Consider the following 22,951-nt stretch of genomic DNA (forward strand, 5'->3'; position numbering starts at 1 on the left):
TGAGCAGCCCAATTAAAACTCCCACTGCTGTTACCAAGACAATTTGTTTCAAGCTTAATGTCAGGCTACCTCACTGAACAACAAGAAACCGAGCCCTTCACTCTGTGAACTGTAAATATTTGAAGACTGTCACCACAGATTTATATTCTCAAAATATGATTAGTAAGTTTGCAACCATTACATGCTGAAAAAATATTATTAATATCAGTTGGTAGTGAATGCATCACATGAATCACTACATCAATAATTATGTTTTCCCTTTTCCTTGTATTTCACAAACAAGGGAGCACATGAAAACAAACTTTAACAAATGGATAGTTTGCATAATGGAGATGGCAAACTGACTGCAAATTACGCTTCGTAGTAATGCAGGCCAAGAACTTGTGTTGTGTATTGAAGGAGAACACAGTTTAATGTGAGCCTGTGGCCACAAGTCAAACGTACAGATTAAAGCAAAGGACCTTGCCAGCTCTCATGGGCTTTTTCATCCGTGAGTCATTTTTTACGCGCCAACATATTTGTGAAGCTTTGAAGAAAAATATGCCACATTCACAGACCTAAGATCTCTGGCACTTTATTAGGACATGTGGATGAGCCATTTAGTCCTTAATGACTAGCTGGCATTATTAAGTCACTCAGGAATAAACGCTGGACTTTGCAGTGTAATAAATACGAGGCGCTCTGGGTGAGTGTGTGTGTGTGTGTGTGTGTGTGTGCATCAGGCGGAGATGCTTGCTCTCACATCAGTTGGAGATTAGCAGCAGCATTCATGCAGAGGTATGTCAGGGATGCAAATATGGTCATTAGTCCAATAGGTTACCAGTAGACTGGGGAGGAGAGGTGTGCACAGGAGGAGGTGGGGTGTGTGTGTGGGGTGCATGTGTGTGTGCGTGTGTGTGTGTGTGTGTGGAAGCGGGGTTAGAGGACAGGCGAACATCCTTTTCTAATTCATTAACTGACACTGAGGAAGGGTGGTTGCTCAACTGTTAAATAGCATAATTTTTTAATATCTTTATATTTTTTAATATTGTATGTATTGTTACATATAACAGTATAAAATAGATTGATAGCAAAGAGAAGCATTTGCTTTTGTCTGAGTGCATGATGAGAGGAAGGTGCACGGTCATTTGAATATATTTTCAAGTCTAATCTTTTGTTTTCATTCTAAGTGGCTAATTTGCTGAGGTTGGCATCTTAATTTTAGAGTTGCCGAGTCTTTCCTAGTATACAGCACTGCTTCTTTAAAGCATACCCTCAAGGATGCATGCTCACACACACAGACACACACACACACAACATGGCCTGGAGCGATCTGGGTTGCGGTTAAGCAGATAGCATTAACCTTTAGATGTTGGGGAAGGGGGAGGTTTGGCTAATTGTTCGATTCATGCGGTTGTGCTGAGGAGGCCTCTCCTGAGAAAGGCCCATGAGGTGATGATGTACTCTTTAGTTTAGTGCTGCGAGCCTCTCCATTATTTAAACACATCCTGGAAAAGCCAGCCATGAAAAACACATTTCTTCCATTTTGAGGTTGTCATGGCTGTGTAAGGCAGGCGGGGACGGAGGGGAGGGAGTGATGGATGGATGCATCGTGCCCTCCACAGCCACTCATGTCAGTGTCAAGGCAGTGTGACCAGACAGTGTGAGGAAGCAAGAGAGCGAGAGAGAGAGTGATAGAGAAAGAAAGAGAGAGAGAGAGAGAGCTGTCCCGTTACTAAAAGTTAAATGACCTGGGGGAGTGGATACACTGGGATTCAGTCTAGAGCCAGGCAGATTTGCTCCACTTAACACCCCATTTCAGAGTGGAGTAAACACATCCAAATAGATTAATGTATGGAGGTCTGGTTGGGATAACTGAACACTCGTTTGTTCTCTCAGATACACTCAGAGAGCGGCGTGGGGCTGGGGAGCTTTCTTTATCCACTCCAGCGGTGGTTAGCTAATGCTGGCTGACTCTGCAACATGTGCTTTAATGGACAGTGGAGGCAGTGTGTTTTTTAATGCATGTGTGAGTGCATGTACCTGAGTATGGGAGTGTGTGTGTCTGAGGGTCACTGATAAGCAGTGTCTGTGTGTTTGTGTGTGTGTGTTTCTCTTTGCCCTGCCCTCAGAACTCCTCAGGTTCGTTGGGGCGGACCCGTATGACATCACTGAGTCGGGGACAGCACGTTTTGTTTTACACATTCCTGAAACTCACATGAAATCAATTTTCAAAAGTGCCTCCTCTCTTAGCTCCATTAAAAAACAGAGATGAGAAAGGGAGAGATTTTTAAAGTAATTAATGCTACAGTTAGCTGCTAAATATTAATAGGAACAGCCTTGCATAAAATATGGCAGCAAAACCACTACAATGCAGACACTGGTGTAATTAAAGATGAATTTGTAATAGGGCCTATTTATAGACTAGTACTAACTGTTATCCAAAACGTCAAACACACCTCAGGAATCAGCACAGCACTGTTGAAATTAATACACCCGAGAGATAGAAAGAAATCTGCTTATGATATAGAAATTGAACCTTGCCCTTAAATCATGGCGGGACCTGAGAAAATTCTGGTACAGTGGGTTAAATACATTTATCAGGCAATTAAACTAACAAAGGGTGTAGAGTGGAAAGCTTGTGGGAGTGTGGGGGGGAGGTTCACCATGTAGTGCTGGCTGAGTCCTCCCTCTCTTGGCCTCTTCAGGCCAATTCCTAGCAAATCCCTCTATCTCATATCACTGGGCAAATCTCTCCTCAGTGCACAGAGCATATCATAGAGGCACTTAGTAATGCTTTTCTCAAATATAATACTAGTAGTACATCTCTAAAACTGAGCATACCGAGATGTGGGAGTGTGTGCATGCAGTTCCATTTGCATTTACATCTACAGTTTTAGGCATTTAGGTTTTACTCAGCGGACACTCAGTGGTCCATGGACACGTTTGCTGTTTGGTTAAGGGCGGTCTTTCTAAGCACTGGCCACTACATATTCATCTGGGTGTATAATTATCGTTTACATGTGTAGTTTACGTGCACGTGCAATGCATACAGCACGAACATGCATGAAGGATGCCTTTACACGTTTTTAAATCGTTCATCAAGGACAGCTTGATCAAGAGCTTGACTGCATATTGCTTATGTTTCAACGTTTCTTGCTGCGTTTTCTGTTTTGTTTTATAATACCTGTGCTGCTTTTCTGACATTTTTGGTCATGACTTCCTTGTAAAAAAAAATTATTCATGTCAATTCCTGTTAAAATAAAGGTAAAACAAAAGTATTTAGTTTGCAAGGACTTACATGTGTCCTGGTGGGGAGTAGCCAGGGCTGCTGTGTCCGTTGGTGTCCAGGTGATCGAGTGAGCCGTTGAGCTCCTCATGGGCGGACTGCAACAGGGTGGGGGGGCTGCCGCTCAGCGTACCGGGAGGACTGCCACCCAGCAGTCCTGGTGGACTCCCGCCCGTTAGGCCGGGGGGGCTTCCACCCATCAGGCCGGGCGGGCTCCCACCCATTAGGCCATGGGGGCTACCACCCATCAGGCCCGAGGAGCTGCTGTTCATCAGACCGGGAGTGCCCAGCAGAGGCAGGGAGGTCTCAGCAAGGGCAGCCTGAGAGGAGAGGAGCAAGAGTGGGGGGAGATGGAGGAAGGGAGTGAGGAATATAGGGAAAGAGTGTGATGGTGGTGGAGTGGGTGAGGAGCAGGGAGAAAGTAATGGAAATGGGATAATGAAATGGTTGGATGTGGGTAGGGGAGCAAGGTGAGATTACAAGGGGTGAGTGTTGAAGAAAGATGGGGAGAACAGGGGAGTGATGAGAGGGCATGACGTAGGAAGGGACAAGAAAGTTCATGTGTGTGAATGCAAGGAAGGTGGACGGAGAGAGCAGGTGGTAAGTTGTGCAGGGGTGGGGAAAAGAGGCAGGGAGGAGAAAGAGGGGGGAGAGAATGACGTCAGTGAAGTTTGCTCAAAGATTTAAAGCAGTAATTATCTTTACAGGACAGGTTTTACAGATTAGGGTCAAAGATGGGTACAAGATGGGACACTGAAAAACACAGGTGCCTAAGTCCCAAGTTTCCATTCTGTTTTGGGCTCCTTTCTCCCCCTGCCACAGCTTGCTGACAACTCCCTCCCCCCAAGTTGCCATTCATATACCCTTGTGTGGTGTGGCTATTAAAGAAGACCCCCAAAAACTTTACCTCAAAATAATAAAAACTCCTGACACTTTCGCCTCCTGCGCATTAAAGTTATATACAGTGATTAAATTTTTAAAGTTTTTGCCATGAGCACCTCGCCGGCGTACACTATGAAGCCAAATCATTTATGACAGCTTGGATAAATATTAATGCACATGCCCTTGCATTTGCACATGCTGCTATCAATCTAAGGTGGCTGCCACAGCTGAAAGAGGGAGAGAGAAGGAGCGAGTTGCTTCCTGACTCTACCACAGGGTGGCCTTCTGAGCCTGACAGTGCGAGTGAGAGACAGAGAGAGAGAGTGAGAGAGAGAGAGAGTGAGAGAAGGAGGCATGAGAGGGAGAGTAAGCAGAAAAAGCAAAAACAGAGAAAAAAAAAACTTGCTCCTTCGTATGCTGATTTTGATGGTGGAGTACTATTATGCCTAAAATGGCTTCTACTGAAATATACAGCAAGCACAGAGACATAGTGAGTCATCTGGTCAGTCAGTCGGCCAGTCATTCACTACTTCTGCCAGCCAGTCAATCAAACAGGCAGCCGGAGAGTCCTAAGTTCTCCTGGGTTTTCATTTCATACCTGTAAGCTGGCGTTTAGTGCTGCTCCATAGCCAAGACTGGAGGGCAGGTTCTTGACAAGTGTTGGGCTTCTGGAAACATGATAAAACACAAATAAATCAACATATTAGATTAAAATCCAGTTCACATTATAACATATTATGCATTAGGGATACAGCAATGTGGGTAATTAAAAGACCATTACTGATTAGGATTTTTTTTTTTTTAGCTACTGATAGTTGACATCTTGTGCTGATATTCAATATCACTAAATTGTAAAAACAAACAAACAAACAAACAAACAAAAAAAAAAAACACTTACTAGAGGAATTATTGTTTTACTGAAATGTTTAAATGTAACCATAATGAACACAGAGAATATGTCAAGTTCAAAATAAAAAGATGAGAGAGATACAAAAAAGCTGGAGATATCACACTGATATCTGATATCTCCAAACAAACAAACACAAACAAACAAACAAATAAATAAATAACAATAAAAAAAAATAAATAAATACATAAAAAAGGCAGATATTGGTCTGATATACTGGTAGCTGATAAATCAGTCTAACCCCACTATGCATATGTTATATATTAAAGGTCTCATAGCAGGGAGAATATGGAATATATGAGAGAGAGACTAATGGTTTATCCGTGGAGATGTGGAGACAGTATGTGATTTTCTATGATTTCCTTCGACCTGTGCTGGTATTACGCCGGTGACCCCCGGATCTAGATCTGAGGAGAGGTGACAGAATGCCTACCCTGTGATCTTCTGCGACCTGCGTTTCTGGTACTCCACCTCGTCTACTGTCCACACTGCGCCCTTCACGTTCTCCACGCGCACAAAGCACTTGTGCAGACTGAGGTTGTGGCGCACGGCGTTCTGCAGAAATGTGACAGACACAGAAAGGTCACGGGATGAGTTAAAAAGAATCATATTCATTCATTATCCATCACAAAAAAGAAGAACACTTGGAAATTGATTTTTTTTTTCTCGCGTTTTGAAGAAATTCTTAACATTCACGCACCATTGATTTAATTAGTAAAAATTGAGTGAGAGTGAATGCTCGTACAAGTCCTGCACACAGTACATATCAATCAGAGTAAGTAGGCTAAAAGGAGGTAATCAGCATAGCGAATGGCTTATGGTGGTGACAGAAGTGGTAATGCCGGGCTTGATAATGGTGATGTCAGTAACCCTCTCTGCTCCAGAACAGCATTGCTCTTAATGGACACATCGCTTTAAAGATGACAGTATTTCAAGAAAAAAGAGAATCACCAGGACACCCTTGTATTGGTGTGTGTGTGTGTGTGTGTGCATGTGTGTGTGTGTGTGTGTGTGTGTGTGTGTGTGTGTGTGTGTGTGTGTGTGTGTGTGCGCATGCAAGAAGGATTAAAACTAACTGTATCTGACATCTAGATGTCCAAATATTCTGCTCGTGATGTCATATCAGGTATTAAATGAATGCTTACTTTAATGAGATAATTATATCTTACAAGTTTATCATCAAAGCTTTACTGTGTGCATTTTCAATTGTAATAAAAATAGGATATATCTTTCTCACAAAATAAGACACAGTAAGGTGTATTCATTAATTACAAAATAAGGGAAATCTAGAAAAAAAAAAAAACCTCTCTTGTATTAATATGAACATAATTAAAACATGCATCAGACTCTACAAATAATAACCTTGGCTTTAATATCCCTGCCTCTCATATTTATCATCTCCAATGATAAATATGCTTGGTGTGTACTGCTCTTTCTCCAAGAAAAGGGGATTCAGAGAAAAACTCATAAGCAGATCTCGCATCTGACCTGAAAATCCCAGGATTTGATTGATCTTAATGCCCATGGCTCTGAATATGATAATTTTAATATTAATGAGCAAATGAGCAGTTTTATTATGCATGCTATATAGTTAGAACTAATAAGCTTCTGGGTGAGAGAAAGAGAGAGAGAGAGAGAGAGAGAGAGAGAGAGAGAGAGGAAAGTGAAGTGGGGGTGGAGGGGTGTGTGTGTGTGGGGGGTATATCCCTCTTTTGAGCTGATGAGACCAAGCTGAGATATTAAACCACCTTTCATTTCTTTCTTTCCTTTCTTCTTTTTCTTCTTCTTCTTCTATTTTTTTTTTTTTAACAAATTCTCCCCGTTAATCAAATGACAAGCCCATCGCTGATCAACCCACTACTGCCTTACAAAGGGGACTGTGGAGCTCTACATGTAAATAGATCACCTTGGTTATTGTGCTGCGACGGAGCCACTGAGACAAGATATTTTGAATGTCATTGTAATGCCACAGATGTTGTATCGCATGCACAGAAGACTGACACTTTTCTAAGGAAGCCAAAAGAAAAAAGAAAAAAACAAACAAACAAACAAACAAACAAAAAAAAGGGTATTTGAAAGGGCATGCGGTGCCTTATCTGCACTGTAACTGCAAATCCTCTGACAACACACCGTGCCGCAACACAATGGCATTACACAACAAAACACGACGCACACTGTACCTAACAAACTGGAAAAGGGCACAGATCTTTTTGCATGACCTCCTGGATTGGCGATCACACGCCCATACGCTCATTTGCATCCCGAATCCAAATTAATTCACTTTGCTAAATCTAGTGCCGCGCCATGCCTTGCATACTGATGAGGGGCTGCCGTGTCTCCCCTCCAATCCTCCGCGCAGCCACAAAGGCCAAAGGCGGCTAACGGACGGCGTTCAGGGGCCACAGAATAAAACACTGACGACACCTAACGCGCGCAGAGGCCATCTTTATCAGCAGGCAGACACACTTCTGGTTAAAAAAGTGCTGCGGGGAAGACATTTTTTACCATCTTTGTGTAGGCAGACAGGACAATAAAGTTGTAGGGACAGATATACAAATGGGCCCTTTTGTATTGGTAAATAAAGAGTGTTCCCTCCCTGACAGGCCAATTCTCACTTTCCTCTCTGCTTTAGTTCCAGATGAACATGCACTCAAGCCCTCACTTGGGCAAATATGTGGCTCGCTGCTATGTGTGTGTGCATGTGTGTGTGTGTGTGTGTGTGTGTGTTTATGTGTGTGCGTGCATCTTTGGCCTAGACACAACCCCCTTCACAAGGCTGAGAGCTGGTTAACAGGCAAACAGCCATCTTTCATACTAATTAACCAATGATATGCAAGAGAAGGTGGTTTCAGGATGAGGAGGAGGAGGAGGAGGAGGAGGGGTAACACAGAGAGGGAAGGGGTTGAGAGAGAAAGAGAGAGCCAGAGAGAGAGAACGAGAGACAGAGAGAGAAAGAGAGAGAGAGTAATTCTGTGCCTCTCTTAACAAAAGGTGCTGATGATGGAGTGGCTGGCGTATAATTAGTGCGTCAGAGCCCTCTCCTCTCCACGCCAAGCCTCCGCTATTAATTGCACCAAATTAGAAAACGATATCAGAGGCAGAATAATTCTTTCACTTGTCATTTCCAAAGAGAAAAAGGCGGAATGGGGGGGGGGGAATAAAACAGAGAAAAATGGGCTCTATTCAAGAGGCAGGTTAAAAAGAAAGGGAGAGAAATACTAATCACTTGATACTGAGTAAATAAATGCTTTGCTTAGGGTTCTTTTCTGACTTTTCAGAGAGGAGGGGGGTAGTCTTTATTCAAAAAAAAAAAAAAAAAAAAAAAAAGAGGATGAAGGGCAAGATTTACCTTCCAGGTTGCAGCGTTGCGTCTGAAGTACGCAAACGTGCGCGTGAACCAGCTGTAGATTTCATTAAGCGTTAACTGCATATCATTAGAGTCCATGATAGCCTGAAATGAGATGGCATCAAATAATGGTTTACTAACAAGCCTGTGCGACGGACACACAGACACACCAAAGCACACATACACGCAACAACCTCACACACATGCAGACACTCACACACACACACACACACACACAAGGACTAATAGAGAGTGTGTGAGTACCATGATTCATGCAGCAATTAATTTTAATCTAATCAGGCAAAGTTAATTTATTTCCCACTCACCTGTCTTATGAGGGTTGCATAAGTAAATGGCGGTCTGACATCTGCGTTCTTATAAAACTCGTAGTTTGGGGCAATCTCTGGAAAAATAAATACTGTGTCACCACCTGAAATAATTGGTAAATTTTATTCCTTTGGGTATCAAATTTGCTCAGGGTTTCATCAAATTAAAAGGGGTGAGAGAAAAAAGAGGGGAGAGGAAAAAAGAGGGTGGGGATACATGGGTTGGAGAGGGGGGGGGTTAGAGGGGGCACATCAAATCAGCATTTTCCATGTCTAACAAAATGCATTTTTAATTAATCTCTCTCGTGAGAAATCTTAAACACTAATACATCCATAAAATGAGATCTGTGTAGATAGTTAAGGTGAAGTTGAATAATTTATGTGTCTTCACACTAAACACAGGCAGAGTAAATATAAACATCAAAGACAGACCGTTTAAAATGCAAAGCTTAATACATGGAATGTCTTAATGTAATAAATATTGTATTTTTCCCCCCATTATTTGAACTTAATTAACATTCATGTAATATTTATGCACAGAGGAAGTTCCTGTCTATTTACATATATAGTGATTAAACATAGGCTTGCTTTTATAAACCCACCAGACGTCTGTTACAAACAACAAGCCTCTGTGTGTGTGTGTGTGTGTGTGTGTGTGTGAGTGTGTTTGTGCTCCTTTATGTCTGTGTGCTTTTTGTGTGTGTGTATGTGTCTGTGAGTGTGAATGTGTGTGTGTATGTAGACATGCGTGTGTATAATTTATGTGTGTGGCACATGTGAATACAATATGTGTGTGTGTGTGTGTGTGTGTGTGTGTGTGTGTGTGTGTGTGTTAACAAAGCATTCTAACCCCAGTGTTGGATGAGCTTCAACACAGAGTAGCATGTATAGGGCAGTACCAGGGATTGGAGATGTGTAACATTCAATTTATAATTTCAACAAACGATCAAATTGGAATAGAGATTCAATTCAAGAACAAAGCAAAAAAAAAAAAAAAAAAAAAAAAAAAAAAAATCTCCAAGCAAATCAGAATTCTCCAAAATAAATTTTAATTCATGTCAAATCACTGGCACAACCCAATGGCACAAATTGAGCGTGTGTAAGTGTAAGTGTAAGTGTGTGTCTGTCAGGGTCAGCCTGAATTCATATTCAATTCAAGCAATTCAAGACGTGGCTTTTCTTCAGAATATTAAAAAAAAAAAAAAAAACCCTTTCAAAGGAGTCACATATTACATCTCAAATGATCAAATAAATCAAATCAAATAATTGTGAATGAGCGCTCTGGCATTAACCTGTGCTCAACAAGTTTAAATTCACATTTTGAACAGGCTGAATTGAACGTGAGCGGACCACCCTGACTGAGTGTGTGTGTGTGTGTGTGTGTGTGTGTGTGTGTGTGCGGCAGTGCTGAGTAGTTGGTCCTACCTGACGACAGGGGCATGGAGTATTTGTCGGAATGGCGTCTGCGCATGGCTCCCATACTGGGGACGTTGGCTCCGCCCAGTACTGAGGGTACCTGAGGCATGGGGGCCATGGGTGTGATAGGCGCCGTGGGTGTGGTGGGGGTCTGAGGTAAGTTGGGGGGTGACACTGAGGGCAGGTTCTTGGACATGGTGACGCTGGACACCAAGTTAAGCTGAGGAGGGCGGAGGAGGACGATAGAGTGGCAGAAGCAGGAGGGAAAGAGGGAGGGAAATTGGGTTTAAAAAGGCAGGGGGGGGGACGAAGGCAGGAGGAAAAATAGAGATACGCAGAGTGGAGAGAGAGCGAGAGAGCAAGAGAGTGAGAGTGGGAGAGAGAGAGAGAGAGAGAGGGGGGAAGGCATTAGTTTGCGGTTTCTCTGACAGAGCCGAGTGTCTGCTCTCCTCCTCTCTAACACAGCTGTGTTTCCACTAACAAGGCTTGTGGAGAGGAGCCAGCCCATCTTCACTAATTACAACCACCAAATTGTATCATAAGAATTCTAATTAGAGCACGCTGTTCAAGATTATCCAACGATCGGCCCCCGTGTTATCCCGGCCTCACCTCTTTTTATCTCTCTATCAGTCTCTCTCTCTCTCTCTCTCCCTCCTTCCCTCCCTCTCTGTCTCTCCACTACGGGCACCCAGTGAGTGGATTGTGCACTGTGAGAATCTCGGAGAGAGCAACCACCTGGCTAAGAGAGCCGGTCCTGCACAGACACGGTGTCAGACCCCGTTTAAAAATCTGTCAATGAGTGGAGATCTTAGTTGAGTTTTAATGATTGTTTTCAATCAAATCTCATTTTCTTGATTCTAATCTGATTCTTTCAGCCTTGTTTTATTTGTAACTTTGTAATCCCACTTGTTTTGAAGCAAGTGGAATTCCCTCTCCCGATCACCAGCTTTTTTTTTTTAGTTTTTAATTTGTTAAAGAAAAAAAATCAGACTAAATGATTTAATAGGATACATTTTTGTGTGTTGAGTTCAAACATGAATGATCAGCTGCAGATTTAGAGGTCATTCTCAGACTTTGGGCACATTCAGCACCCCTCACTTCCAGGGGGTGCAGGTAGCAGTTTCTTTCTCATGGACACGATGACAAGACACTTGACTGTTGATCAAACACAAAGCGACACTTGTGGGAATCAAATCTGCAACTTTTCCATTGCGGGGCAGTCTCTCTGACCACTGGGCCACCCGGGTGGTTTCTTTCTTCCTCTTATTCAACATCAGTGACCAGAGAGTGCTAAGTTAGCCCTGGCGTGAACACCAACTGAAAAAGCGCTTGCTAATCGTTTGGCTTTTCCACCACTTTTGCGTTTGCTTCCCAAATCTCATGTGAGAGGCTCCAACCAACTGGAAAATTCCTAACTGACCTTTTAGTCTCTGCGCTAATTTAGGTGGAATGGTAATGACATTGTTACATATTCAAACCAAATTGCCTTAATTGCGAGTCTACGAGTGGAATGCATCCGTTGCAAGGGTCTGAATTAAAAGCGACTTGAAAGATGGAAGGGAATGGGAGGCTGAGGAGAAGGGAGCGAGGGAGAGGGAAAGGTATCAGCGGTCATTTGTGGCATGTGTTGATAAATACGATGAAATGTCAAGTTTGAGATACTCTGGTGGATGTAGGGCTTCGGCTGATAATTACATGCCCACTTAGCTGTAATGAGCTGCTACAGGGATGGTTTGGGACAAAGGCTGGATAGCATGTAAAGGCCTCCACTGAGGACAGAGACTAGGGACAGGAGGGAGGAGAAGGAAGAGAAAAAAAGGTAAAACAGGGTGGAGGGATACACACTGAAAGATACACTAACATCACTAGGTCAAAAATGAGATAAAATACCTAATCTAAAAGATCATGTCAAAATGAAACAATAATGAAGCAATGTCTCTGCATTACTGCTTATCTTTTTTTCTATTCAAAGGGAAAATAATTGATATTTAAACTACACTCATACTGTAGCAGTTCAGTGAAGCCCTTTAACTAGTTTTCCTTTTTGTTTTACAAGTGAAAGCACACAGAAATGCACATGGACAAACATGCACACACACACACATTTACATGGCCACTGAAAAATAAATATTAATCCATTTTCTCTGCCAGATGTGCAGTCCTGGAAATACAATGTGTACAAATCCCCATATAATTCATACTGGGTGAGGTCACAACAGTGTATGCGAGTGTGTGAAGTATGTTTTGTGTAATCCCTCATTCCTTGTATCCCGCATCAAACTAGAAGGCGAACCATGAATTACTGACTGGAGGTAGCACCAAGGTGATTTCATAAACTGTTAAATAACCAAAAACACTTCAGAGTGAGCCCTGTTGACTGTGCAAATGAGTGTGTGTGGCATGCAGCTTGTATATTTATGATGTTAAGACATATTTTTTCTCCTGTTTTTACTCCTATTACGTAGGTAAGTGGTCCTTCAACTACAAGGTACAGCAGCGAGCGGAACATGTTTGCCGGCATGCAATGCCATATTTGCAAAATGGAATTGATTAAAGTCGAACAGAGAGGGGAGTGAGACGGGAGAGGCAGAGGTGCACTTTGTCATCTCTCGCTCATCTGAATATGTATTCAAGGTAGGGTTGAGAACGAGAGGAGGACATAAAAAGGCAGAGATGTGTGTGTGAGAGAGACAGAGAGAGAGAAAGAGAGAGAGAGGTAGAGAGGGAATGAGAGAGAGAGAGAGTGAGAGAGAGAGACAGAGAAAGAGCTCATTATTCAGGACTTGCAGCCTTGCTAACTTTGATTCTCATCCATCCATGGCATGGCCAAAAGGTAGCATTTAATGAAGTGCAATTCAGAGAGTAAATGGGGTCATATTGGAGACAGTGCACCAGTGTCTTGTACTCATCTGGCACTGATTGTTCATGGGCTGCACTGATGAACAAATAGGACTTATTTCTAGCCCTGATAATACACTCAGACTATTCATATTTATCAAATGTCTGGGTTGTGTCTATCATGCACTCATGTACTGCTGCCAATACCTCCGTCTGAAATCCACCAACCATCTCCCTCGCCATCTATTCACTTTTGCTCCAACTGCACACACAGACACACACACATACACACACACACCACATGTGTGTCTTCTGCTCTTTTTTTGCCCTTTGCCAAATCTTCACCTCAGCTCCCTTTTAAAAAGGGGAGCCTTAAAACTGAGGACTTAACTGTTCGTTTAAGAATTCTGTCTGAATTGCCCCCACCATCAAATGCAATTAGCTGCTCTTTCATGTGCGCTTTATGTAATGCAATACTTCATTAGCATCATTCATTCATATTCAGGCATGGATTATAGGCTGCAAATTCTTTATTGGACGAGATGGAACCAAGCTGCTGTAGTTTTGAAGATTAAAAAAGAGAGGGAGAGAGAGAGAGAGAGAGAGAGAGAGAGAGAGCGATTGAATAATAAATTGGCAAAAAGGGAGTTTGATTCCTGATGGAATTATGGGATAATTATGCTATCTTGTGATTATCAACGTTCTATGATGGGAGGTGATGAGGAAAATTATTCTATTGAAATTAGGCACTTACTAGGCAGCAGAAACATGCTAACAATGTTTTTGCTCTCCAAATATTTCAAAATGTCTAAAATTACAAGGAAATAATGTTTGCAAAAATGTAACATTTTGATATTAAATTCAAATGCTGGTTGGTTTAAACACACTTCATTTGTAATCATGTAATCATGTATCTATTTGGAGCATGAACAATAAAAATCAAAAGACAGAGAGAGAGAAAGAGAAAAACACCATTTCTACACAGACATCATTTTCTACCATCGATGACCTCCTTCAAAATTTTGGATTTTTTTTTTTTTTTTTTCTTGTAAGCAATTTCAGCAGAGCTGTGGGCATTTATGTCAACACTACATCATCTTTACCGCTTGGCCACGATTTTCAGGTGTTTGTTGTTAAATGACATATCTTCTCCTCTCTCACTCCCCTACTTGAGTGCTGCTGTGGCCGGCAAGCCAAACAGTCATCAGTGGCCAACAGGTTGTTTTGGTTATTATATCTATCACAGAGAAATGACCCAGTGTTTTAGCCGAGGACTCTGCGGCTCTGCTATCTAATACACTTCCAAACTCTATTGTCCTCTCACAGCGCACAATACCTGATAGGCAGCAGATGTAACTGAGTATTACAAATCCCATTCCCCTTCCATCTTCTATCACTCACTCACACACTCTCTCTTTTAACTGCCTGGTGGTTAAACTGTTCATTTTCTGCCCGGGGGCCTCATTCATACCAGAGCCTGTTTACGGTAGCCGGAGCAATATGCACTCACTGGTTTGGGAGATGACTTGGGTTCCGAGGGCCGCATGTGCAAGTGGGCCATCATCGCCTGAAGACGCTCACGTTCTTTAGAAAGCTGTTAAGAGAGAGAAGGGGAGAAGAGAGGAGAGGAGAGGAGAGGAGGAGAGGAGAGGCGAGAGGAATGAGTGTAAAGAGTAATGGATGAGTGAGAATAAAGAATAAAAGAGAGAAAAAGAGAGAGAATTGAATTGAGAGAGAGAGAGAGAGAGAGAGAGAGGGAGAGAGAGAATGAGTGAGAGGCAGTTATAAAAATGAATTACATTTTTTTCCCCCAGACTACAGCAGTAACACTTCTTGTGGTAAATACGCTCTGGTTGCTGTGTGTCTCACTTTTCTAAACAGAACATAAACACTACAGGGTCAGGAGAGGGCTGAGGGAGGGAAGGAAATGGAAAAAGAGAGACAGAAAGGAAGAAAAAAGAAAGAAAGAAAGAAAGAAAGAAAAAGAAAAGAAAGGGAAGGAAATGCAGAAACAAAGAAAGGGCTAGTGTAAGCCTAGAGATAAAGAGAGACACAACAGTCTAGCTGGTGATATAACGGGAAGATGAGAGGCTGGGGGAAGGCAGGGGGAGGGGGGTGATGTCGGCAGGTCAGGCAAAACAAATAGCATTTCATCTTTTTGTCAATAGCAGAATTTAGGTCAGCGAGGCTCTGACAGTAACAAGCTAGTTGGGCCATAAATTAGGTGGTCCTGAGTGTCTGCTGAAAGTCCTGTGGACACTGTTAGGGGGTTGGAGCGCAGCCAGCAGCTGCCGAGAGGTGAAAGGGTCTTCCAAACAGGGTGCCAGGCAGCCCCGCCTCCCCGGTCCAGTTAGTGGCCCTGGCCATCGCCTATCATCAATCTAATTCACAAGGAGTGACAGGGACCGGACCGTGTGAAAGGCTCAACCCCCCACACCCATAATCTACACACACACACACACACACACACAGACCGATGCAACCACGCAGACACAGAAACACACAAGCAAGCAAGCGTGCACACATGGAAGTGTGCACATACACAGAGCTGGGCCTCATTACTACTGTCGGCTCTCAGAGAAAAAAGAGAGAGGGACGGAAGGAGTGAGGAAGGAAGAAAAGAAAAGAGACAGGATAGAAAACAGAAACATACCACTGTAATTGGTCACACTTTAAAGTATAAGCTTCACTAGCTGTGTGTTTCGATAAAAAATAATAAAAAAAAAAAAAAGAAAAGCAACAGGAAAAAAAGACAAAAATTAAATAAATAACACATCCTTTTCTATTTTGTTTATTTTTTTTTAACACGAAACAGGAATTATTCATTTTTTTAAGCCCCCGTCTGAAAGCCTAACAAATAAATACATACTGTTTATCGGAGCAGAAAAACAACTGTGTGTGAGGGAGAAAATGGTTGGCTTGGATTCAGATCAGTATCAAGCCAGCCTAGGCCTCTGGTCGAGGACAGGCTGAGAGAGAGGGAGGAACCCTGGGTTACAGTGGGATCTCTTTATACTGAACAAAGTCTGAACTGCACATTTCAGACATCACAGTTCTGATTTTTTAGAGAATACGAGCGCTGATCTAGAAGCTAATTCTCCGTCTTCTGCCTGTCTCAGCGTCCACAGTGTACCAAAATGTACTTGCCTCCTGAGCAAAAGCCTATGCAAAATGGGCTAAAGCGCAAAGTTTGTAATAAGTACAGGTAGTACAAACCCCTCAGCAAGGTGCTACTGTGTTATAGATGTGTGGCTGTACTTTTGCAGCAAGAACTACCACAAAAGAACTCAGGCCTCGTTTCACCGGGCAGACAGGATATTTCCATTTACCGTAGCACTTTGTTTCAGCCTAGTTTAAAACACATAAAGTATTTGTTTCTGATGGAAGAGGAGCAGTTGTCTGCAGTGCTGAGTAATAATGTCGCTCAATCAGCGCTCTCATTATCTAGCCAGCGTGACTTCTTAATAAGGTCACGCTCCACCTACTGAAAATAGTTCCCTCCTTTTGAGCTTTCTTCAGGTGCAAAGTGCAGTTAATTAACACAGCAGACCGGCAGAGATGCGCTCGCTATTAATTGGAAAGAAAGGGAGGGGAAAAAAAAAGAAAGGAGAGAAAATAAAGCACACGCTTAATTCAATTAAAACAGCCATAATGGCTTTCGTTGTAGGGCCCGAGGATTCCTTTGTTTAGTGGCTTTGTTGAATTCAGCAGGTCCTGCTTGTCTGCGAGTCTTAAGGGGACCACAGTGTGGCCTTTCTCTCGCTTCAGTAAGTGTAACAAACATTCAATATGAAGAAAGGATTTTGAACGTAAACTTTACTGGTCTGAGTAATGACTTCAACATTAAAATTAATGTGCTCAATAGCAGACAGTCAAATGTGACACTAATATACACATATAACTCGTGTGCCAACATGCATTGTACTGTGTTAATGCTCTTATGTGCCTGAGACAGAACGTACCTGTATTTCCAGTTGCTGCACCACTTGCATCTGGACTCGACACTGGGCTGTGCTCCGATCATCTAGGGCGTGTTCACTGTTAAGGTGCCTGGAGAGAGGAGGAGACGGGGGTGGTACAGAGGGTGAGAGAGAAGGGAGAAAGGAAGTGTAAAAAAGGAATTTAAAATATGTCCAATGTGTTAAAAAGCTGCTGCAGAAATATTAAATCATATTCATTTCCACCGTGATTAGAATTACGGTGAATAATAATTGCAGTATCAACTTCACTGCTGTTTTGTTTTAATGTTAATGTTTCTATACTGGAACAATTATCCATAGGATCCAGTTATGAGCCATTGTTCCCTGTGAAACAAGGTAATTATACGTAAGGCAGTAACTCCAACATGGCTGTGTGCAGCGCCATGTTTAACATGACAATAGGCCTGCGCCAGTTTAGATGGCTAACTTCAGTGCCACCCTGAGCGCTGCCGTCTACAGAGAATAAAAGATGCTAGCCCAGCAGAACGGCTTTGTCTCCTTCGTTTACAGAAAACAATACACGCGATTTAACACCAGCAACATTTGACACAAAAAGCAGCTCTTCAACTGAAGGTGCATTATCCAGCAGCCGACATATTAAATGTATCTGGTGTGTTCGCCTCATTAGAAGAAAAAGGCAGCCAGACAGCCATAACAGTCAATGAGGGTTTTTGTCTTGATTGGATTTTGTCTGCAGGATACAAAAGAGCCTCGCCATTAAGATAGACCTTTATTCCCCGTAAAGCACACATGCATACACACACAAAGTGTGCGCACACACACACACACACACACACACACACACACACACACACATATAAAACACAGTAGAAAACGTACGGGGAAAAAAGGGGTTTCTAAAGTGTTGTGATGCTGGGTAATGAGCCTCTATCTAAATGATCATTGGTGACAAACTCACAAAGCGGGCTTTGAGGAAGCATGCTTATGAAATGCCAGAGCTGCCACTTTCTCTCCAGTAATTATAGGTTAGCTTGCAGACCCTTCAATGATCATTTACAGCGCTGCCTCCAGTGCATTAGGGGGAGTGCAAAATCTCTCCCTCTGCCCAGCATTCACTTTGTCTGACACACACACTTGCTTGCTTACACACACAAACGCATACATGAATATGGATACACACTGGCTCGCGCACAAAGTGTACGCACGCACGCAAACACAAACACACAAACATGCACACACCCACACACGCACGCTTCCATCACACATTATTCTTCTATTCTTATCTTCCAAACCCCTTACTTACTGTTTATCTGCAATATGCAAAACAATACAACTCATTGAGCCGGCTTCTCTTGGCGTGCCAATCAAAGCTGAACGGGACATTTGTAATCACAATAGCTCAGTACCTTTCAATTATAGCCGCGCACATTTAAAACCATTCCATCTCATTCCTGCTTATGCTTTTGTAACCATTTCAGGTCTAATGCTCAGAAATTTTCCATTATAAATCAAGAATGAGGTAGCATTAAAAGAGGAGGTGTGGGGGGTGGGATGGATGAGGGATAGAGGGAGGAAGGGGAGGGCCGGACGGGTGGATTTCTCCAACCCTGTGCCTAATTGCTGTTTCAGAATGCGCATGCAAAAAGGGGGGCATTTCATTAATCATTTAATCACGTCTCTCGCAGGATGAGGGAACTAATGTTGCAAATACCCTTTTCATTTCACTGCCCATAATGCTATCTTATGCACTTGATGTATGGCGTGTGTCATGAATTACAGCTGCTTCAAAAGCACCGAGCGGGCTGCTCGCTGTCCCTGAAGATACCTCATTACAAAAAAAGAGAGAGGGAAAAAAATCTTTATTAAGTTTGCCTCTCATCGACAAGCAGCTTGTTTTTTTTTTTTTTAATATGTGTGTATGTGTGTTTGTGCGCGCGCGTGCGAAGGCCTCTCGACAGTCCTCCAGCCAGTTATTTTCCTCCACACACCTTCCACCACTGGCCAGTTAGCAAGGCGATTACAGGCAGATTACTGCATGCACATATGAAATATTCAAATAGCGGCATGTCCTACTGAACATTAATAATGCCACACAAAGACTGGGAGGGAGAGAGGGAGGGGGAAGAGAGGGAACAGAGAGACAGACTCACAGGGACAGGCAGACAGAAAACAATAAAAGAGCACTTTATTTACCAAGACATGGTGAGAGACATACCTCAAACAATACCTCATGTCACCGTCTCCTCTCCGAACCATAAACTCTCTGCTCTAATAACTCAAAAATAAATTCTACCTTCTGTCCTCAACTCTTAATCTATTTCCTTTCCAAGCACTTCTCTCTTACATGACTTCTCTATGCATACAGCAAATTCTGTACCAAACTGTGGCCCTGATCTTTGTACTCCTGCCTATTGATTGCGTTTGATTTTGAAGATGTAGGAATTATAATCTCATTCTACCACGGCACTAAGTTGCTGTGGACAACAGTGTCAGCTAAATGCCTAAAATTGATTGCGGTATTGCAGATCAAAGAATGAAAATAAGCGTGACGAAGCAGAGGAAGCAGGGAGAGCGACTCCCTGCTTTCGTCACATCGCCATCCTCGTACCAAACTGTTATTCAAAGCGAGAAGTGGGGGCTCAATGTGAAGAAGGGAGATGCTGAAATCAACTGTCCCACTGCCTGGCCTGCCTAGCTATCACATGCCATTAACGCCTCACTTTAGAGGAATATTGATTTGTGTTTTGAAGAGGGAATTACCCATGTGATGAGGACTGGCCAAGAGGCAAAAAAAGGGGAGGGGGAGGGAAGGAGAGAGATGGAGAGAAGTGGGCATATTGAAGGACAGATAAAGACAAATATAGACAGAAAGACACAGAGAGTCTGATAAATAGAGGGGAAGAGAGATAGAGAGAAATGATGACTGTTGAACCGATACTCCACACTGGAGTTGTTATACCAGCGAAACACAACCTTCTTTTTTGCTTTTGGCAGTCTCTCCGCTCTTGTGAAAAAGTAATGCAGTGGTTTTTCCCCACGAACAAAATCTCAACAGCTGTGAATATGAATATGTATGGGCCATGAATGTCCACTACGGGCCCAATAATAAATCTGCTCAAGCCAACAAACATGGATGACACGGTTCCGCTAATTGTCTGTGTGCATTATGAGGGGCGACATAAGCCCAGCAGAGAATTGCAAGTTAGGCCTTCACGCTGTTTAAGTGTGACACACAAACACAAATGCATGCACACTCAACTAAAGGCATTCACACACACACACACACACACACACACACACACACACACACACACACACACACACACACATAGAGACACAAGCATGAATAAACAACAGCACATGCATGCACACACAAGAATGCACACACTGTACAAAGCATATACATACACAGCAGCATATATAAACACACACATACACACAATGGCATGCATATACACAACCACATATACACAAGCATGCATATATATGTACACACACACGCGTGCGCGCACACACACACACACACACACACACACACACACACACACACACACACACACACACACACACACACACACACACACACACAGTCTCTCTCTCTCCCAATGGTGGCAGTGCATAAGTAATGCCCTCCGTTTTAAAGGTCTTGTCACAGTGCAGCAGACATGTGGTGGGGTGGAGGGGAGCACCGCTATCCAGGGGCCGGGGGCCTGCCTGACTGCCTCCACTGCGTGTGTGTGTATGTGTGTGTGTGTGTGTGTGTGTGTTTGAGTGTACACTTTAGAGAGAGGGAGAGACACTCAGCTGCTGCCTTGTGGGTTTAATTAGCAGTGGGTTATAGACACCAACGGTCAGGTTAGCGGCTGAGCTTGCCATTTTAACATGGAGCCAGCCTGCCTGCCTGCCGGTAATAAGGAGAGCACAATGGTGACAGGGAGGGGAAGAGTTAAGTGTGTGTGTGTATATCTGCAGATACGTTAGGATGCGTATCCTTGGAAAACCAAGGAGCTGGTGGTGGACCTCTGGTGAAGCAAGAACACCCACCTCCCCTCCCAGGGACAGTGAGCGGGGTTTGCTTGGACAGGTTGGACAAGACTGAGGCTCTCCACAGAGAAGGACAGAGCAGACTGTTCAGGCCCTTCAACGTGTGCACTAGGCGTCTACGGATGTTCTGCCAGTGGTGGTCTTCTTTTCTGTGGTGTGATGGGGAGGAGGCATCGGGGTTTGTTGTGCCAACAAACTGAGCAAGCTGGAACTGCACAGAGTGGAGGCAGTGATGGAGAAAAGGACGAGAGAGAAGCTGAAAGCTATCATGGACTGTCTATGCCAAGCTGAGGTGGCTCAGGAGCACGATCAGCCACAAACTCATCCAGCACAAGCCTCAAAGCGCTAGACTCCACTGACTGAGACTCTCAACTCTACACCACTCACAGTTAAACTGTCACCACAGATATGGCACATGGATATACAAACAGATACTGTTTGCGTGTATGTACTGTAGATCTATTACAAACAGCATCCCAATCCGTCGCACCGTGTGAAGGCCAAGTCTGACTGCCTCTGCCACCCTGTGCCGGGCAGCAGGGACCGCCTCGTGGATCACCACGGTCACGTGCTGTGCCTCAGAAGCACAACTTAAAAATTTGCTCACATAACCTGTAAGTGGCTACATCCACAGCTTGCTTGGCTTATACATACAGTACACACAGATACAGATATTGCATGTGTGTATGTACATGTGGGGTTAAGGGCCACAGTAGGGACAAGACATGCATATGGTGAAGGAGAAGCACCAAATTGGTCATGATAATCAAGTTCCTTTTTTCAGCTGTGGGTGGGGTGGGAGGGGGAAAAAGAGAGATCAATATGTGTAGAAGTCTATGCAAGGACTGTAGGAGAGCAAAAAGAGCATCATATGCAAATGTACAGATTCACAGAGCAATGCAATTGATATGAAATAGTTAAATATTTTTGTGCTCACGTTCTGAGTGGTGGTACACTGATATACAGTACATGACAGCAGATTTATGCATTTACCATATGTGCTCCCTACCAAAATAGCTATAGCGCATGCATCGACGTTGCTCTCACTTTCTCATGTAACTATCACATACACTCGCATGCGCACACATGCATACCCCCCCTCCCTCCACACACCCGCCACTCAAGAAACACTCGCAACGATAATATTTCATTTTGAACTTCAGAGAGCTAATTCAGGGTGCCAGCCACCTCGAGGCTACCTTTTCCAGGTGCGAACACTTAAAAGAACACTGAAGAGCTATTAAATGCTGATCTTGACAAGTTTCTCCACGCAACAAAACAATAGATGACTAAACGTGTCACTGCCGCTGAGCTGAACTCCTACAGTGAGCGACAAGATGCCGGCTTGACTTGAGCCCCCCGCCCCCCCCATGCAACTCACACCCAGCCACCATCTAAACTGTCATCTAAATCTGACACCCGCTTTATGTAACCCCGTTTAAACTGCGCGTGTGTGTGCGTGCAAGCGTGAACGTGCGTGTGTGTAGACGACTGGCATCTCCGAAAAAACATGAAAGGACTCCCTCTGACACCGACAATCGCTCCTCCAAGGCACGCCGCCAAGCAGCCATCTTTGTTCTGATGACGAGCCTGTCTTCTTTGTTGGTGACTGTTTTCATGTGCCGGGTGGGTTACAGTACAGAGCCAGCCTCTGACTCACAGGGATGTGTGAGGGAAGTTGAACCCGTACACCGTTCTGTTTTGTAGCAGCCGATGTTCTGGCAAGGGTTCCCTCTGAACCGTCTGCCAACCTGCGCTTTCGCTTTCATGTTTGAAATCTAACCCTTTTCTCTTTCGCTCTCTTTCTGTCTCCCTCACTTTCTCTCTACACCGATGCATCCTTTTGCATCGGGTCTCCGGCTTATCGGATTCATTGCCACATCACTTTATACGGTGTATCTCTGCCCCTCACCTAAATAAGCAGCTAAGCTACCTAGACACAGTATCCGTACAGCACACAGACTTAACGTTTGTTTGCGTGTG

General features: G+C 43.5%; 1 protein-coding gene across 5 annotated transcripts in view; it reads right to left on the reverse strand.

The window, feature by feature from the left end:
• Positions 1–22,951, reverse strand: part of foxp2 (forkhead box P2) — a 115,887-nt gene that overhangs the window by 4,696 nt on the left and 88,240 nt on the right. For 2 of the 5 annotated variants that reach the window (XM_030045490.1, XM_030045488.1), the window contains exons 11-18: positions 16,946–17,033; positions 14,494–14,577; positions 10,155–10,365; positions 8,730–8,806; positions 8,407–8,508; positions 5,491–5,612; positions 4,749–4,818; positions 3,281–3,588 (exon numbers count right to left, since the gene is read on the reverse strand). In XM_030045490.1, the coding sequence (XP_029901350.1) occupies positions 3,281–3,588; positions 4,749–4,818; positions 5,491–5,612; positions 8,407–8,508; positions 8,730–8,806; positions 10,155–10,365; positions 14,494–14,577; positions 16,946–17,033 (1,062 nt within the window). Of the gene's footprint in view, positions 1–3,280; positions 3,589–4,748; positions 4,819–5,490; positions 5,613–8,406; positions 8,509–8,729; positions 8,834–10,154; positions 10,366–11,840; positions 11,928–14,493; positions 14,578–16,945; positions 17,034–22,951 lie in introns of all 5 variants that reach the window. The other 3 variants (XM_030045487.1, XM_030045489.1, XM_030045486.1) reach the window with 2 other exon arrangements.

This window comes from Myripristis murdjan, chromosome 23 (assembly GCF_902150065.1).
Source record: "Myripristis murdjan chromosome 23, fMyrMur1.1, whole genome shotgun sequence".
In the NCBI taxonomy this organism is placed as follows: domain Eukaryota; kingdom Metazoa; phylum Chordata; class Actinopteri; order Holocentriformes; family Holocentridae; genus Myripristis; species Myripristis murdjan.